The sequence below is a fragment of the Onychostruthus taczanowskii genome, unplaced genomic scaffold (assembly GCF_017590055.1).
Source record: "Onychostruthus taczanowskii isolate IOZ18803 unplaced genomic scaffold, ASM1759005v1 scaffold17, whole genome shotgun sequence".
NCBI classification, from domain to species: Eukaryota; Metazoa; Chordata; class Aves; order Passeriformes; family Passeridae; genus Onychostruthus; species Onychostruthus taczanowskii.
Genome location: NW_024498906.1, coordinates 8342248 through 8362341, shown reverse-complemented (window position 1 = coordinate 8362341; position 20094 = coordinate 8342248). Strand labels below are relative to the sequence as shown.

Genomic DNA, 20094 nt, shown 5'->3' with positions numbered 1-20094 from the left:
CCTCCATGCCCTGCAGCTGGGTCCCCTGCCACTGCAGTGCAGCTGCCCCCTCTCTTGTTTTAGCAGTTCCCAAGAGGCAAATCCCTCCCAAAACGCTGAACAAGGACAAAAGCACAAGGAAAACAGCCTGCAAGTGAGGGCTTGGACCCCCAGACTGTACCACAGCCTAAAAGTCCCACATCTGGACTTCTGACAAGCTGGGCAGAGCTTCAAATAGAGGGAGCCCTCAAAGGGGAAGGCAAGTTTTTCTGAACCAACCCAAAAACATGTGGCAAACCTTTAAACTGGGGGGAGGAGGGAGGGAATAACAAAGAGAGAGAGAGATGATTTCATCACTTTTTTAAAAAAAGGAAAAGGGGAAGTGCAAGAGCTCATGGTGTTTAGGATGAGGCATTCCCTGTGGAGCAGGTCATAAAATCAGAGGGAACCTGCTGGTTAGCCAGAGAGGAGTATTGAAAATGGGATAAATGTTTCTGCTAGAAGCATCAGAAGCAGAGTGAACTTTGGGATTACATCCAGGATGTTCAGGATTATTCCTGATGTTAGTATTTACGCTAGGTATATACAAAAATACCATTTTATCATTAAGTATTTCAAGACAACCTGTTCACCATTTGTCTTCTACTCCTAAAGCTGGGAGCCTCAAAAGTGCAACCCAGGTGTGCTGTAGAAACACTGGCAGGTATGTCAGGAGCAAAGACATGAAAAACTTCAGTAGTGGGATATTTGTGAGCAACTATGTCCCTTCATAAAGAGAGTTTCAAAACAAACAATGCTAGAGTTTTTGTTCAAATACCTACATCATCAGATGAAGTTACCTAAATTCTTCCAACTTTTCTATATTAATCATCTTTCACATATTGTTTGATGTAACAAAAAGCATAATAGAATCTTCTGGCTCTACAGGCCTCCTCACCTCCTCTGTCCAATTTGAAATATGTAATGTGAAAATCCACATCTTCCTACAACAGGAACCAAGTACAAACACTTATATTTTACAGTCCTCCTGTGGTTTTCTTGCCAGTTTCAAAGTCAGGTAAAAAACGGATATTTCATTGTAACAGTGAGTCAGAAACAAGGCCAGCAATGGATAATGTTATGACAAGGATATTCTCCTTCCTAAGGAGGTGATGAACTGCCTTTTCCTCTAGCAATGCCTGCCAAACCCATACAAAAGAAACCTGCCAATTTCTATCTGTCTGCAAGACTGATTTATCAGGTCAAAGTATTATGATAAAGATCTTTTTGCCTGTTACTTGTGATATACACACAGGTCTTTGAAAAGCAGAGGAAGGTTCCACATTTAAACTCTGGTGTGAAGTTTTCGGAGGGATGTGGCAGTTAACTCTGGAATCTGTGTAAGTCCTACAGCCCTTACATTATTTCTTTGGTAGCTTGTCATGTCCATCAAGAAGAAATTTTATATCTAGCAGCCTGTGTATGAGCAGCAGCCAAACTAGTCTGTGGAATAACAGGGGAAGCAACTTCCTCACCATCAGCTCCTGATCTCCCCACTGGCACAAGGGGGGAAGAGCAGGTTCCTCCTGCTATAGAGAGACCTGACCTGGACCAGAGCCATTTGTTAGTGGCTTTCCACCCCCTCCTTTCTCATCAAGCCACTAACAAATTAATGAGCTATTTCTCAAGAGCAGAGCTTAAGGGAGGGAAGTGCAAGGGAGAGTTATCATTAAATACTTTGATCCTTCCAGCAGCTTGTGTACAAAAACAGGTGCTCCCTCCTTTGCTGTTCTCTGGAAGGAATGCCATGGGACTGCACTCCAGAGCTATCAGGGAACAGGAGAACCAGGGAATGCCCAGCTGCCACCTCCATCAAGGGTAAATGCTGGTCTGCACAGCCACATATTCCATGTCTCCTGGAGAAAGTGGGGATAAACTTATCTTTCCTTCCTTTGAATGACCAGCCATGTGTTTCTAGTGCTGTCTCCACACACAAGGTTGTTGGTGAAAAAGGTTTTAAGTGACTACTGACTTTACCCTACACTCAAGCAAGGTTGTGCACATGGGCCAGGGGGAGAGGAGGAATTGTCACCACCTTACTTGGTTTCCTCTTCTCTCCCAGGGTGTTTTAGAGGCATTCCTCATGGATTTTTTCCTGACACATTGCCAACATTTTCTGCTTATGCTCAAAAGACACACATCAAGACAGCAGGAACCACACTCAACACAGTGAGGTAGCACTGGGAAAGTGCAAAATTCATAAGGCAAGTTGTGAGACAAATCCTTGCAGGGCAGGCTGACAAGAAGGGTCTTCCCCTTGCTCAGCTGCCCGAGGAAAAGGGCATATCCTGACAGGACTGCCTTAGGTTATCTTCCACATCATTCTCTTGGCAGTTGTAATGTGTTTTATCTACAGGTTATTATTCTGCTGGTGAGAACAGAAGGCAGAGGGTGGTGAGACACTGGAAGTTTGCCCAGAGAAATTGTGGCTGCCTCAGTCCTGGAAGAGTTCAAGGCCAGGCTGGGTGGAGTTTTGAACAACCTGGTCTAGCAGGTGGCATCCCTGTCCTTGGCAGGGAATTGGAAACAGAGGATCTTTCAGGTTCCTTCCAACCCAAACCATTCTGTGGTTCTATGATCACAACATCCCAGGACTGACACAAACCCTGGTTGCCTTATACACAGCAAGGACTGCTCAGTCTCTGTCCATGCAGGGGAAAGAAAAGAATTTAAATGTCAGAACCAAATGAAAAGTTATCTTCTAAACTGAAAGCTTATAGGACAGCAACAACAAAAAAGAAAAAAAAAAAAAAACAACTAAAAAAAACCTCCAACCCCTCCAAAAACCCACAAAAAAACCCCACAAAGTAATGAATTTCCCATGACTGTCTGACAGTGAATTTTTCAGTAAGAAGTTCCTCACATTTTCATTCATGTTCTGTCTCCGTGTCAAGAGAAGACAGGTACCAATATACACCCCAAGAGTCCTCTGAAAGGCCTGGTGTGCCAAATCTTAATCACGTGGCCATGCCCAGGATCTCTTGGCCTTTTCCTGCTGGCACCTGGACAAACATCCAATATAATGCAGTACACAAAGCAAAGGTGGCTGTGGCTAAGCCTTGGCCACCTCAGCAGAATCAAAGTTTGGCCTGCACAGACTGTGTTTAAGATCACAGCTTTCTTCATTCATGCTTTTTCCCTGCCCCCTTGGAGATGTGCCCACTGCTAGAGATGAAAACCAGGTCGAAGCATAGGGGATGCTGCCAGCCCAGCACTAGGAAGAAACTTGCCCAGAACATGAGCTCTGCAAGGCAGCCACTTTCTGACACATCCCCCTCTCCTCTTTGGCCCTTTGCCTAGCATGATACTCAAGAATTTAATGCCAGAGCAAGCCAGAGGGGGAAATACTGGTCAAACCATCTATGATTAATTCTGGTTTTCTTCCTGCAGTTTTGCATTGGTTACTCCATTTTCAGGCCATTCTGTGGTAGAGCACACATGGAAGCAAAGCAAAAAAAAAAAAAAAAAAAAAAAAAAAAAACCAAAAAACTAGCAAGCACAGTGATTTCAGTGATTTTATCCAAGAAGAATTTCATTATTATTGATCTATCCCAACATGAACTTGATTTTCACATATTGCCAAGACTTCAAATAGAGAATGCAAAAAATCAGATCTCTGCAATTCCAGTGCCAGCTGTGCTTCCTCCTGGGAAGCATTCATGATGCAATCCAAAACACATATGTAGATAACACTGGCTCCTACCCCTGTGATCCTTGCTGTCCTCACTAGCATGGGCCATCTGTTACTGCTTAGCAGGCAGCCCCACCAGACACTTGATTGGTACGACTTGCATGAAAAGTATGAAATAAAGTGCCAGGAGAAATGGCATTAAGAAGTCTTTCCCAAGCAATTTACCATTTGAAAAGTGTAATTTAAACTGCACCACATAAGGTGATAAAAGAAAACAAAGCATGAACTAAGCCACAGAGCAATCTCTGTCCTTACATGATACCCACTCAGGGGGAAGGAGAAGTGGGAAACAGAAACCATGCTGTGGCTAACCTGAAAATTCTCTCTGCCTAAAAGCAGCATGGTCCAGGAATGGCAGAGAAATTAATTACCTTCTGCTGAGTCCCTGCTGAGCCCTTTGCCCTCTTGTTCACCAAGCCATAGGAGAGGGTAAGAACAAAACAGTGACTGCTTTAAGCCATTCTGCTGTGCTCAGCCTGACCAGCTGGGCAATAGCCACCACAAGGGATTTTAGATAGAACTGCACAGGGCCATCAGAAGAAAACCAGCCTGTCACTCACCCACTCAGATTCAAGATGCACACTGGGATGAATGATCACATCTTTCCATGAGCTGTCACCGCCTACACCCACCAAACACCAAAATACACCTTAATCCAGGCTAGTGAGGCACCCAGAGAGACGGAGACAAATCCAGGCTAGCGAAAAGCCTTAATTTAACTCTGACACAAAACCAAGAGCAGCCAGCATTAATTTCTTCCAGAAAGGTCTCACTGGGGTGTGGGAGAAAGCACAAGCTACAGAATAGGCTCTCAGCATGAACAAATTCCCTTCTACTTGAAGAAATCCCCAAATTAGGAGTTTCCTCCAAGCAGTAAGTTACCTGGTATCCTTTTCCTTATGACATGTTCTAGCCTTAAATGACAGCTTGGGAAGCCCCACTGTCCTTCCCAGCACAGCCTCTGCCCCTGTAGGTGCTACTGCTCTCTCCCTGTGCTAAAGCTGAGTCCTGAGAGCTGCAAACCCACACAGAGTGTTCTTTTTAGCTGCCTGATTACAATTTATCAAAGAAAACTGCTAATAACTCTTTGCAGTGGTCATAATATCCACTGCAGGAGGAACCTTCTTGAGCCAATAAGTCGGTCCAATTCCTAGAAGCACTTGACAATCCCACTCACAAGACCTGGCAGAATCCACAAATGACAAAATTCTGGTCTTTAACCAGAACTCCACATTAGCAAAATCTTCCTCTGTGTCTTCATGTCCGCAGCAGGGTAAAAGAAACCACCTTGTTCTGGAGGTCAGCACTTAAACCTGATCCTGCCTGCCACACTTGGAGCACACCATGGAGATAACAGATCCCTGGCACTCAGCACAAAGAGGATGAGGACACTCTTGAGCAGGTACACCACGTCTCCTCTCCATGGGGAAGTGTGTCAACACGCTTGTGCCCCAGTCAAATGATCACCTAAATAAAGGTGGATCTCCATCTACAGAAATGTGCAGCTCTTCTCCTGAAGAAAAGCTATCCCCCCGCTATGCCCTGCATGACAGGAATTTATTTTTTCCCCCACAAAAGGGCTTGCCTGATCTGTGAAAAGTTGCATGGACATTCCCAGCTGTGGAAACTCACTCACCTTGGGGTTGCCTCGTGCAGCAGCAGCTCCACTCCCTCTCCCAAGACACTGGGCAGCCTGAAAGGTTTGTTCAGAGCATTGTCTAAGCTAATTCAGAATAAAGCATCATGGTGTATGAATTTCATAGCTCAGATACAGCCAGCTGCTCCATCATAATCTGTCTTCACAAGCAGAATTCATTAGACTTCTCAGAAGCATTCCCATACTCTACAAGCAACATCAGGTAACCCGAATTATTATTTCAGCTTTCTACTCCTCCAATTGAAGTAAGATGTCGAAGTGAATGCTACAACATAATAATTATTACAGTTAGGGACTTAAAATAACTAACAGCTGTGCCATATCCTAGACATATTGCCTGACTTGAACCAGTGGTTCTGTCTTATCAAATGGACTTGCCAACTACTATTTTTTAAGTATTACCACTGGTAAGTAAATCCAAAGGTTTAGTGTTGCTCTAAGTAATTACACAATCTTCTTAAGAATAGAGAAAATACAACATACAGCTATCAATGTTGTAAAAAATCCCATCTTATATAGGGTGCAGTCAGGGTCCAGTTTTTTCTGAATTTAATCCAAATAACATGCACTCTGCCATGCCCTATGATGCCAGCCATAATACTCAGTATTTACTCATCCACCAGCTGATTTGTGTGATCTCACACTACTCCATCTCATCGACACAGAGATAAATCTTTTGTTCTTGTATTCTTTTAGTTTAGACTTTGTTTTCATAGAAGCTGCCAAACTTTAAACACAATTTTACCTCTTTTAGGGTCCATCTAAACTTCAGTGGCACCACCACACCAGAGGATCACATATCTTCTTGTAAAATGATGCTGTGCTGCAAAATCACAGAGTAACCAAAGCAAGTCCAGAGACCAGAGGCAGAATTTAACTCGATAGAGGAAGGGGAAAAAAGTTTATCCTGTTGAGATATCCAGTACACAAATGAATGATAAACCCTCCTAACCACATGTCTATGGGAATTCTGAGGAATCCAAGCCAGAGTAACTGTCTGTTTCACAGAGCATGAATATTAAGTACAGTTTCAAAAACCATTGCCTGACTGCAGAAGACAGTTTGGTCATGTTTGTTTCTCACTGAATTTAAGCAGAGCAAGATGATGTTGTAAGACATTTTACACCTTTCATTTGGACCAAGCTGAGTCCACCCACATATGCCCATCAACCAGAGCTGATGTAATTCTTCTTGAAATGTCTTTTTATTTCATATTCTTTTGCTTACCAGTATTGCAGTAACATATGATGTAGAGCAAATATGTTTCCAAAAGGGAAATTTTAGTGCCACACAGACTTGGGCTTGGGACACAACTGATAAGCTGATAAATGGTACAAGAAGAAAACCTGTGTAATTGTCTGCTCTTCACTGATGAGGTGGCTCTTATTCTTATATCATTAATAACTTGATTGATTGCCTAAGAGCTAAGACTTAGCATGAAATTCTTCTCTATATCCTTCAAATTTAGAGGTCTTCAATCTTAAATATTTTTCATAGTCAATAGTGCTGGAAAAAATAGGAATTAATTTTGGTCTAACAACTGTTATGACACTGAAAATTAAGTGAAATTAAGGGAAGAAATCAACTAAGTGGTTGTGGTTCAGTTATATTTATAATTTGGGGATTGCATTGCTCTAGGAAACAACCAAGCTCCCAGCTTTAATACTGGATATTCTTCATGGCACAGGGATTAATCCTGTCTGGTCCCCCAGCAATCTGAGGTCAGTGAGCAGGAGGGAAGGGAACACATTAAATCTGATACTTCTGTTAAAAAATAGCTATGGTGCAGCATGCTCAGGTTTCTCTACAACAGGGACCAAGTTTGTTTTGTGTTAAAGAGTATTACATGCATATCATGCCAGCTCACAGAAATTGAGGCAACTTTTCCATATTATTCTGATAATTCCATGAGCTGAAAATTCTCTCTACCACAGACATACCTATTTTGAGTACAACCATCTTGTCACAAAGCAACTAGCTGTAGCTTACAAAACACAAAAGTCCTGGGAGTGGGAGGTTTTATTTTTGTTGCTGGTTTCTGTTGAAAATGACACAAGTGCTGGATGAAATACTGTTTATTACCACACTGGCTGGTCCAGCACATCTCCTGCAGTTTCACTGGGGAGTACAGAGGGAGATCCCACCCCACACCTGCCTGGCAGTGCTCTTGTGCTGGCCAGGAGGCTGCTGGCTGTCCCCTGGCAGGGACCACCTTGGATGGGACAAGGACCAGTGGCCCTGTCTTGCACATCTCTCTGGTGAGAATGCCAGTAATCAGCTGAGGGGGGTGAAGTCAGTGCTGAGCAGGCACAGAGGGCACTGAGCTGCCCTTTCCATGCTGGGAAGATGTCAGTGAAAGCATCACTTTGAAGTTGGAGAACAATAGGGGAAGGTTTAAAAAGGAGTATATTTTTTCCATAAGGAACTATTTATCTACAAGGCCATGGGCAAAACCTGCAGTTGCCCCATCCTGCCAGTGAGAGTTTTGCAGGAGTGCTCTGAAAGCTGCACAGACATCCTGCACATATTCAGTAACTGCAGCAAGGTCACACTGCCTCCTAGAAAGGCTGTTATGTGTCCCCAGTCCTACCTGCCATGACAGAAATAAACCTGTAAGGTCGCCTCTTTGAACTACATTTTTTTTCTTTTTAAGTGGTGTGACCTTCTGTTGGAAAATCCTGATTCAATCCCTTTGCATCAGCTCCTGTTTTGTGAGAACAGGAAGCAAGGAATATACCTAGGCTTGACTTGTATATTCCAGGAAATAATAGGGAAACATTCCTGAAAGCCAGCTCTCCAACATCTTGAGGTCCTGGTTCTTTATTCAGGAGGTTTTAGATCACACTTGCATAGAAAAAAACCCAAAACCCTGAAGCCTGCAGGTGGTGCACAGATGGCCTATAGGTTATTCAGGGACAAGAGAGATCAATGTAAGCCTCTAGATTATTTGAACCCACACAGTTTAACTCAGCAGTTTTCCTGAAGTATACTGGAAAGAGGAACTCAGTTCCAGGTAACACTCAAGCTGACCTCAACATTTACAAGCAACTCCACACTGGATCAGCTTTAACTGACTCAAAGATTCAGCTATGCAAAAAAGGAGCTCTAGCATAGCACCAACGACCTGAAAACAGAGGAAATTTGAAAAAATTTCAAAAACATGCAATAACATCAGCTGCTGGTTTCCTCTAAGACATCATTTAGCAGGTAAATTGAATCATGCTCTGTCTGCAACCAGTGCACACCACAGAGCAATAAATGCTACATGCAGCACAGGGCAGCTGCAGCAGTGAAAATGAACCCAGCCATAAGATCAGCCATCAGGGAGAGCATCAAGGCACTGAAGGTAACATATCTATGTTTGTTTCCTTTCTTTGTTTTCAAAGGGAAACAGACATGCACTTAATTATGTTCCCATTCCAAGCCTAATTAGAGCCAGTTAGATGTTAAGTACTATTGAAGTGAAACAGGAGGATTGAGTTCCTATCTGCTCTGTTAATGCATACCTGGAAAGTGTCTCCTCTTCTATTTTAACCTGTTCTCCCAAGAATGAAAGGCACAACTTGTGTGACACAAGTGTGACACATTTCTGGTGTGTTGACTGTCTTTTGATGCAGGGCTGGCCACAGCAAGCTGTAATAAAAATGCTTTGGGCAGGAGACTATTAGGGAAGACAACAAAAATCATGGGTTCTCCATTGCAGGAAATCTGCAGCAATCCTCCATCTCAAATAGCTTTTGGAATTGACTTGGATGTGTTTCCATAATCTGTTTACAATGTCCTCCACCTTTTCTTTAGCTGAGGTCATACCAGAGTATCTTGACAGTCCAAGCAAGCTGCACACTGCCATGCACCTTTGTATTATCTCCAAGCATGGACAAAATTCCCAGTGCAGGTGGATATCCTTACATGGGCCTGCAGACCCCAGGTATTATCTCCAAGCATGGACAAAATTCCCAGTGCAGGTGGATATCCTTGCAGGCTACATGGGCCTGCAGACCCCAAGTCCCCATCTCTGGCACAGACTTTCACCTGTGGTTGGGCTCCAAGCCCCAGACACAACTTTGAAGCCTTGGACTGATGCAACACGTGCCATGACACAACCTGTGATGCCACAAACTGGCCTCAGTTCAAGTCCAGATACAAAAAATGAAAAATCATTTCAGTGCTACCTGGCATAGTTAGGAAATTCTCATTTATTTGAAAAATTATTTTTTTTTTAGAATTTCCCAAATCACTAAGTTTATATCATTGAGACGACTACCTCCATCAAAAATGTCACGTTTTGATATAGCTCCCATTTACTTTCAGAAACATACAAAATGAGCAATTTTTCATAATATTTTGCCAAAAAATGCTAAAAGGAGTTCTCCAAACACTTCAAAAGTTGCTTCCAGATGGAGGCCAATCCATGAGAAACCCCGTCTAAAAGACAAATGTTTTTAAAATTTATCAAATGACTAAATCAGCACATTTTGCCAAAAAAATGCTAAAAGGAGTTCTCCAAACACTTCAAAGTTGCTTCCAGATGGAGGCCAACCCATGAGAAACTCTGTCCAAACGACAAATGTTTTTAAAACTTATCAAATGACTAAATCAGCATGGCCTAGCTGAATCCTCAGTTGCAGGAGATGTACTCAGGTCCTTCCAGGAAGAGTTTCCTGTGTGCTGAGTTGCAGATGTGCTTTGCTGGTGGCATTCAGTGCAATTTGCTGTTCCTGTTGCTGCATTCTCTGAAGCAGTGCCCATAATCCAGTCAGGAACAAGATCCTGAGGAACTTGTCAGCGTCCCTGGCAGCTTCAATCCTGTGGCAGCAGCAGGTCTGAGCTGATCATTTCTGCTCAGAGGCATTAAGGCACTGAGTGGTTATGTGGGTCAGACAGCAGGGGCTTCCTTCTCTTCCCAGTTTAAGGGAAATGTATGTGCTGCTCTTCCTATGATATTTACAGGGTTTCACTCTCTTTTCTCCTCTCTGACTTCTCTGCAGAACCTTACAAGCATGCCAACCTTTTCCTTAGCTCTGCTCCCAAGATCCAGAGGCTTTTGCAGATTAAGCCCATCACGTCATTATTCACCCCATCACATTCTCCTAGCAATTAAACTATTTTAAAATACCCTTTTTGAATATAATAACAGAAAAATAACATTTCAGTTTGATCCATCTAAATCCACATTCAGCCCAAACCAAATCCAACATTTCCTCAAAGCTCTCAGAAAACATCTCCCAATAATAAATGATGGCAGGACAAAATTTCAACCTTCTGCTCAGCCCAGGCTGTTGGTGGATGTGGTGAATCCTGCCTGGCTTTTGGGAGAGGCTCACTGACAGCATCACACAGTGACCAGCCACCAACTGAACTCAGCACAGCAATTCAGGCAAAAACAAGAAACAGAGAGGGAAGGGGGGCTGCTTGCTTCTTGTAAAGATTTTAGTACTGTCCCCAGAAACACAGAGATGAAAAAAGCACACCTGGAAAACATTTTGCAAAGCACTATGTGGAAATTAGGGCAAAATTAGTGTTAACAACATTGGCTTCCACTCTTTCATTACAGTAGCTCCTAAAAATCCTGTGCCCTCCTCCCAGAGCTCCAAGAACCAGCTCAGCTATGAAGTAATGATAATCCAGTAAGACACAAGTGTGCCACGCTTCAGAGTCCCTTTAGTGCAAGGAAAATTCAAATGCTTCCCTCTCCTAACCCAGAACTGTGATGGAGACAGAACATTTCTGCCCACCACCATGAGAGAGAGCTAAGATGGAAAGAAGCCTGCTCTGCCCATGTGAAGGATCCCTTCTCTGAGAGATGATTAAAAGCTAATTAATAGAAATGAGCCTAAAGAAGTAACATCATGCAAATAAAAATGGCTGTACAATATTTGTCATCTGCTCCCCACAGTCCCTTCTGGAGTCCTGCATTTTATTCTAAATATTCAGTCATGGAGGTTTGCAAGGCACTGAGACCAACAGGGCTGAAAAGTGCAAATTTGGTGGTTGCAGAAGGGACTCAGCACTACAGCAAAGCCAGCACCTCTGTAACAAGGCACTGGGCTTAAACAGCATGTGGAAGATTGAAGGAGAAGTTTCTGCAAGCTCACATGCACAAAGAGCCTTTCTAGATATTCATCTATTAACTCACTGGCACGTAAATTTGTAGGACAGTTGCAACAACAGAAGAAATTATGATAAAAATCCAGAGATGGAGACAACTAACGGTACCAGGTAAACTAATTTCCCTCCCTGACAGCACGGGGAATTGATAAATAGTCACAGAATCAGAGATAAAATCAGATTATTGGATCCATTTTAAATTCCCTTGGTTTACCTACAATAATTGCCTCCATTTCCTTGACAAGCAAGGCTGGAATGAAGCAGTATCCAAGGACTCCTCTGCTGTTTTCATGAAAAAGTGCTAACAAGGCCTCCCCAGCACCTTTCCCTAGGATTTATATTTACCCTGTTTAGCACACAACAGGTTGCTCAGAGCACGAGGGAACACTAAACAGCCAAATGTTTACTACAGATACAGTGGCACTCCCCCACAGCCTCATGCCCTTCCCTGTGAAAAACAAGGGCTCCTGCCACCGCCTGGTTATGAATGCATCCTGTGCCTTCCCAAACAGAACGGAAACAACTTCCAAGTCGCCCACTATCCCCCTTCACCAGTCCAAACTGACCCATTAATGTGAAAACGTTGCCATCCTCAAACTACAGAACTGTCCTGGTGCAGACTCCAAGGTCGAGGGGTCGCACTTGGCCGAGATGCAAGCACAGCTCCACAAACAGAAAAGAAGGAGCATTTAGCCAACAGCAAAGTCAATTATTCCATTAAATGAGGTGCAAAATGCTAATTTGTACCAAAACCACACCATTTTCAGAAAGTGAAAAATCCCAATCAAAACCCCACTAAACTAAGCCAAGCTGGGTACACATCCCAAAAAGGCATTTACAAAGCTGACTCATTTGGAGCTTATGGTTTCAAACACCATCTAGCCTTTTTCTTTTGTTGTTTTAAAAAATCCAGTTATTTATTTAGCCAACAGAATTCACCTTGGGCTATGCTTACTAGAAAACACCATTATCTTCAATCTTTCATGTATATCATTATGAGAACAGAGCAGAAAACAACTGACTTAAGGAGGCACTGCATGATTGTGCCTGAGTAATGGAGCACTTCAAATCTGTCATGATAGCGGGATATGTGCATTTTTGAGAGCTTGTTTTTTGGGGATTTCAGGTAACTACATATGAGTAATAGCACTTCTTTCTACAAGTATAGCAATGTTGACTTTGCAATGAAAAGGAACCACCAAGAGATTGAGCAATCTAAGCCACATGGGAAAGCTAAAAATTTCCCAAAATATTTCCTCTAAAACCATCTGCTATCATATATTTTAAAAGAATTAAAAGAAAAGAAATATAGGCATGGTACGAGGTATTAAAAAGACCAGAAACACGCAGGAACCAATGCAGGAGCACTGGAAAGAAGATTTGGGGAGAAAACCAGTTATGTCAGCAACCCAGCTGGACACTTATAGGGGAGATGACTAATGCCACTAGTAACTCAAAGGGACACACAAATTTAATCCCACATTATAATGCAGAGCTCAGACGGCTGCATTTGAGGATGGGTCAGGAGTTGCGCCATAAATCTGTGTTCCCAAGCAGGCTGCCACACTCGCTCTTTGTCTCAGTCATTTACTGGAAAACAGCTCTGTGAGCCCCTGGAATGGCAGGGAAATGCCCCCTCCACCCTCCTGCCAGAGTGGGAGCTGCCTGTCCCACAGCAGAGCCACTCCCAGTACCCACAATTCCCCCTTTTGGGGGAATTCTGAGAAGATGAAAATGGGGGGAGCACTTTAAGTCACTCACCAGGACTTCCCACACCTCCCCTGCCAGAGGGGCACTGAGCCCATCACCCTTCGTGGGGCCGTCTCCAGAAGCCCTGACCTCCTCACCTGTGACACCACATTCCCAGAGGAACTGGCGAAAAGAAGAGGAACCATATGAAAACACACAGTTTCCACCTTTTTTAAAATCACAGCCCTGGCGTGGCCTCACAGCCAAGCAACACTTACCTGCCCCACCTCTCTCCTGCCACCTGCCACCTTCCAAGGGATCACACCAGGAGGACCAGGTCTATTTTCAAAACAATAAAAACTCGGAAAACCAAACTACCACTAACTATGAGTAGGTACCTTAGTTCTGATTTTGTCACACAGCCAAAGACACGCCAAGTTCTGAGAACCTAATGTAGTCCCCAAAAACTTTGGAAGGTGCTCTTCAGATCAGTGACCCACCTTGGAACATTATCTAAATGGAAACTCTACTTACTGACAGCAAGAAAACCCAATTCCAGCAGGACAGGACACGCAAAGCACTCATCTGAGTGCCAAGTGTCTCACAGGGCCTGGGATCAGAAAATAATCACTTTGCCATGGTGCTTATTTGGGGCAACAACAAGCTTTGCATGGAAGACAAAACCCATTTTCCTCAGACATATAACTTTAAGGACAAGTGCATGCACCCTTAAAGCTCCCTCCCAAAACACATTGAGGCAGGCAGTTAATCTGGTAACAAAATATATTTAGAAGGCTACAGTGAAATATTAATTATACACATGTTTTAAGACCAAAGGTTACTTAAGTACTAGACAAATACAAGGTACTGAGGGGTGCTTCAAGGTTTCTCTCTCCTATAAAAAATTCACTTAGAATTCTAATCCAAAATTCATCTTCTCTTAAAAACAAGACAGGCTCTATCTCAGATTTCTATGCAAGCAATTTATGATACCCAAAAGGAAAAAATAAAAATAGCTAACAGCCAAGCAGAGCTTTTATCACCTTATTTTAATCTGCTAGTTCCAAACCAGATGCATTCAGTATAGAATTCTGATTAGGAAAAAAATGGCTGTTGAATTTTTATTACTACATCCCTTAAGGACCCAAAGCAGTAACCTTAGGCATTTAATGTGTTCTATGAATAACAATACATATGAGCACACAAAAAGCTTGTTATCTCTGTTTATGGAATTTTTTTACCATGTTGATACATTGACAGAAAGAAGTTGGGAAGTATGGTGAGGGGGAGGAGAAGAAGCTATCAAAATAACAAGTTACATTAAACAAAACCTATTTGGAAAGGAACAAGCTACGCAGTATGAAATTTGAATTAACTGTGCCTCCCCATTATGGTCCTGTAGCTCCCATGAAATCTGTGCAGCCTCATTTAATGTTTATGCTAAAAGCCTTCACCTATACACATCTGTCCCACAAATACAAATGCAATTCATATTTAAACCTGGCAAAAAAATCACTTGTTGGGGGAACATGCTGTGTACAGAGACTTTCTTATTTTATAAACAATGTGAAACACACAGAAGTTTCATCCTTCATGATGGTTCAGAACAGCCCACTGGATTCAAAGAAGCATCTTCTCCTCACTCCCTCACATCTGTAACCACCTGACCCACCAGGCAAAGGGTTTCCACCACACACCACCCTTTCACAGGACAGGTTTTTGCCCTGTGTTGTATCACAACTCCATTCTCACAGCTAGGAAAAAAACCCCATACAAACTGCAGCTAAGCAACGCAGAGCTTTCTCCTTCAGAAATCAGCTTACAACCTCTCCAAAAAATGTGGAAAAGCCGTCAGAATAAAAATTTACAAACCAGCCATTTGTGGTGCTGGCATGGTTTCCTTGTGGTATTTAGCTCAGTCCAAGAAAAAAAAATTAAAATAGTTCCTCCAATAGAATCCTTCCCATATTTTCAGCTCTGAGAATTCACAAGGACTCAAGTGGAGTTACACTGACTCTGGAGCCAGCAGATTCTAAGAGTACAAAAATCACCCCAGAAAATAATGAATAATGGAGAGGGGGTTGAGGGAAGTCCATGCATCTCTCACCTCTCAAACTTGCCTGAAAAAAAGAAAATGAGCATACAGCCAGAGCACATCATGTTTTTGCTCTCCTCATGGAGATAGCTGCATCCTGCTCCTATTTATCCTAAATGGATTCAGAGCCCAGAAAGAGGACAAAAATATGAATTACTTTTTGTTCTTCCTTTTAGCACAGAAGAACCGACAAAGACTTAGAATCCGCTGTCAAATGCTCTGGACCTTTACCAAATCCTTTGCTGTCTTCTTCCACTGAGACCTGCCTAGGTGTTCCTTGGCTGGTGCCTTGAGAAACCAGATGCAACAGCAAGCATGATTCTTCTTTCTCCTTTGATTGTGGCTGCAGGATTCTGCCTCCAGCCATTGATTTCCTCCTCCTTCTCCAGGCTCAAGGAAGAGGACAAGCAGAGACCCTGGCAGCCATCGAATGTTAAGTAACTGGAAGAGTGGGCCATGCCCTTGGAGAGGATCAGGAGACACAGGAGCCTGAGCCACAGTTTAGAGGAAAAGAATTCACAGCAGAGCATCCCACCAGCACAGCCGTGTTGCTGGAGCCCAAACCCGAGCTCGGCTGTGTCATTTACCCCACGAGGTCCCAGCTGTCAACCTGGCCTGGCATCCTGACAGCCTGAGGCACAAATGCCCTCAGCCAGCTGCTTGGCTCAGGGTACAGTTCTCTCTTTTTAAATGAGATTAGCGTTGGTGAAACGTGCTAGCTCAATGGGCATGCTGATCTAAGTCCTCTGTTTATTCGGGCTACAGCAGACACAATAATCACTTTAAAAAAAAAAAAAAGCCACAATTTTAAAAAATGCCATGAATTCGCCTGAGCTCCTGCAGTTGCTCACTCACCACAGAATGAAGAGGGATTTGTTACAGATCTGCTAAGAACTGAGGACTGGAAAGGATGAATCTTGAAACTGTGGTAAGTATTTAAACTTACCCACCTCCTTGAGACTAATGTGAAGAATCTACTTGCCAACAAAAAACCCAACAGATTATTCTGGCTTCCTATCCATTTCAGTCATCAGACACCCCTGCTGCCACCAAGATTATTAAAAAAGAAGCTGCGGGGGGGGGGGGGGGTTTTTTTTAAAGCGCGTGGGGTCCTCTATTTATTCACAAAACAAGCATTTATCCACAAAATACTAAGAGCAACAGTTCAAACTTCTTTACAACAATAAACAAAGAAGTTATGTCAATGCATATTCAAGTGCCTCTACAATGAAAATACTCCCTCCAAATCCCAGAAGTGTTCACTGCCATGCTTGCCAGAAAAGATTTTGCTCAACATTTTTACCTGTTGAGCAAAATACAACCTATATAAGAATTAATGAAAGTTAAATACTTATTCAGTAGAACTGTAGCTGTAAGAATAAATCAGTAATCAGTGTCCATTTTTTAGAAAGGTTGCATTCCATACAATTCCACCCCTTAACGTCAGGGTCAGAAAACAGCACAATAGCATGAAGGCCTTTGCTCCTTTGTAGCTGTATTAAGACAAACAGGTCACCAGCTTGCATAGCAGAATTTCCAGCAAAAATTCCATCAGTTTGGAAGGTTCACACACCTGACTTAAATACTTCAAAGTGAATGGCAACATCCTATTCTAAATATCAATACTCTATTGAAGGGTGGGGTATATGTTAAACATCGCGGGGTGGTGGGGTGGTACAAGGGAGCCAATAACACCGAGGTACTGCCATAAGTATGGATAAGCAAAATGTGTTTTGGTTATGCTTTATTAAAAAAAAAAAAAAAAGCCTATGAAGTTAAAGCTGAAACAGCTGGAGTCCTATGCTCACTGTAAGGATGTCAAACGTTATTGCCATGAATAAGCAATTCTTTGTTTAGAATGCCTTTTTAAGCAGAAAGATGAAGATTTGAGTCAGTGTGTTTCACAGGCACTTTCCACAGCGCAGAGCGACCAAACCCAGAGAGCACAAGCGGCTCCCCCGGCTGGGAAGCGACAAACGCGCCTCGGTGCTGTACCGGTGATGCGCGGAGCAGGTCTCTGACTGCACACAGCGGGGCCATTATCCTGTCTTGTCACCGTGTGCCATTAAAGGTCCTTAACCTGCCGATCGCCGCCGCGATACGCGGCTCCTGCCGGGGATCTGCTGACTAACAGGCCGGGGCGCTGCGAAACCCTCCGGCCCCGGGGTCGCCTGAAAAACACGGCCGGGCTGCCCGTCAGGCAATCGCGGCAACTCAATTAATGCATCTGGGTCAGGAAAATGGTTTGCGGGAGCCTGAGCCCGGTTACGAAACGCGGGTACCGCGGCCGGGGCGAGGGCAGCCCCCGCTGCGCGCAGGTACCGGGGGGGCTCGGGGCGGCATCGGATGCGGCGGCATTGGGGACACGGCCCGGCAGCGGGGACACGGTCCGGCTCTGGGGACACGGTCCGGCATTGGGGACACGGTCCGGCCATGGGGACACGGCCCGGCAGCGGGGACACGGTCCGGCACTGGGGACACGGTCCGTAGTGGGGACACGGTCCGGCAGCGGGGACACGGTGGTGGGGACACGGTCCGGCTGGCCAGGGGGGCGGCGGGGAGGCGGCAGGCTATGGAGGCTTTCAGAGAGACCCCTGCAACTTTCCCCCGCGGGGGCTCGGGGGGATGTGCTCGCTGCGAGAGGAGGCAAAACCCATCATTTTTTATACATAGAAATGGGTGTATATAAATGTGTAAGCTCATATATGTGTGTGTGTGTGTGCATGCAGATCTGCGTTCCGGCGGACATGCCCCGTCCCCGCTCGCCCAGCCGTGCCCCCCCGGCCGAGCCGCGCTGCGGAGCCCCCGGTGCCCCCCGCCCCGGGCAGGTGGGGCCGGGGGTGCCGGGCCGTGCCCTGCGCTCCCCGTGTGCCCGCGCCGCGCCGCGCCGCACTCACCCAGAACACGAAGGAGTAGATGATGAGCAGGGTTTTCAGACACGTTATCACGGGTTTGGTCTCCATTCTCCTCGATGCCATAATACTGAGATCCCGGCTGCAGGCTGGGCGCGGGAGGAGGCGGAGGAGGAGGGAGGGAAGGGGGAGGGAGAAGGGAGCGGGGGGGCGGAGGGAGGTGAGCTCAGCGCCCGGCTGCCGCGGCCGGGCTCACCGCGCCTCCTGCTGCCGCTGCTGCCGCCCGGGGACCNCCCCACCCCGCCGCCCCGTTTTCTCGGGGAGATGCTCGGGGGCGTTGCTTGGGCTGCTCAGGGGCTTGGGGATGGAGGCGCTGCGTGGTCGGAGCTGCAGAGGGAATTGCCCCTACGGGAGAAAACATCTTTCAGTGTCAGGATTAAAATGCGTGTTCCTGCGCAAGCTTCAGAGCTCTGGAGATCGCAGCAAGGGGCAAGTAGCACAGGTTTGACGGTGCTCTGGTCACAGCCGCGCAGTCTGGATGAGCAAGGCTGCACCTAAGAGCAGGAGCTCTGCACCGAAGCCATTTGAGGGACCGGGGCTCCTCCAGCCCTCCTCCTGTGGTGTGCCTCTGCTGCAGCTCTAGTGCAGGTGACTGTGCAGACTAAGAGCTGTGACCTATGGACGGTGCCTTACAAGAGCCTGGCCCCTGGCCTTGGCTTCATGTCAGCCTCGAATCTGAACTCTATGCTAAAACCACTGTGGACATTGAACCCCAGCTGAACTGATCAGAAACCTCATACCTCTATGTCTTTGAGACCCTCAGCTTGCTGGAACAGAGCTGGCTCAGCTCTGCCTGGAATGACAGCACACTCCAGAGAGGGCACACAGCTCCCGAGAGAGCCTGCTGCTCCTCCTTGTCACCGCAGCCACCGCTGGGGAGTCCAGCAAGGGATGGACAGCAGGGAAACAGCCGAGCTAGTCTGGGGATGGAAAGGGAGCTGATCCTGCAGAGCCTGGCAGCAAAGCAGTGGTGTGGGTCTCACCAGCCTCCTCTGGGTGGGGATAAAAAAGGCTTGTGGGCTGGCTGCCTCCAGGAGAAGCATGGCCAGAATGAGGGCACACATGTGCCTTGGCAGCCCAGGCTGCTGGGCCAAGACCGTGGGCAGGCACAGAGGTGATGCCTTCAGGGTTTTTTCTGTAGTTCACATTTTGGAGGAAGTTATGTGTGCAGGGGAGTGGATGCTGGAGCACTGCGTGTCCCTCCTGAGTGGTGTGCCTGCACACAAAGCAGGGACCTGAACCATGCCTTTAACTGCATTAAAATCAAAACAAGGTCAACACTAAACAGCGAGTCTCCTCAAGCTACAAAAGTGATGTAGTTTGTGCAGCTGAGGCATATGAAAGTGATGAAACAGCCCTTGCCATTCAAGAGACAGTGTTTGAAAAACAGAGAGAAAAAAATGGTTCCTGAGCAAGTGCTTTTGTAATATGCAGAAGTTTTGCCATGAAGACTGATGCAGGATTTTGCTGGGTTTAACTTATGACTTTTAGAGCTGCTAGCCTACTGTTTCCCAAAACAATGAAGGCATCTAAAAGATGCTTGGAGAGGGAGTATTCTGCAGGAGAAACTGGGGTTTTTTTAAGCAATCACCACTTTTGTGGAAAATTCAAATGACAGGTGCATAAATCTTTATTGGCTTGGCCATTAAAATGTAAATAAGTGCACTAACTGCAAAAAATTGTATTGACACTAACAACAGTTATAAATATTCACTGTACAAAAATTACACTAAGATTTTTGACAGAAAATAGCTCCGAGCTGGAGAATTCTCTTCCTTCCTCTCACACATGGGCTGTAGAAAAGACAAATGCTGCTGTCACAGCCCAGGGGACAGCAGCCATTTATTTCAGTAGCTATAGTTATACTTTCCCTCCCCTTCAGGTGTTTTTAAGAAAGCATGAAACAAACTATAATATCAATCAG

The 20094-nt window shown here is 45.1% G+C and overlaps 1 protein-coding gene across 1 annotated transcript in view; it reads right to left on the bottom strand.

The window, feature by feature from the left end:
• Positions 1-18279, bottom strand: part of TSPAN7 (tetraspanin 7) — an 89057-nt gene extending 70778 nt beyond the window's left edge. Inside the window, exon 1 of the mRNA XM_041399961.1 lies at positions 18156-18279. Coding sequence (XP_041255895.1) covers positions 18156-18236 — 81 coding nt within the window. The 5' untranslated portion in view covers positions 18237-18279. The remainder of the gene's footprint in view (positions 1-18155) is intronic.
• Between the last annotated feature and the right edge of the window lie 1815 nt (positions 18280-20094).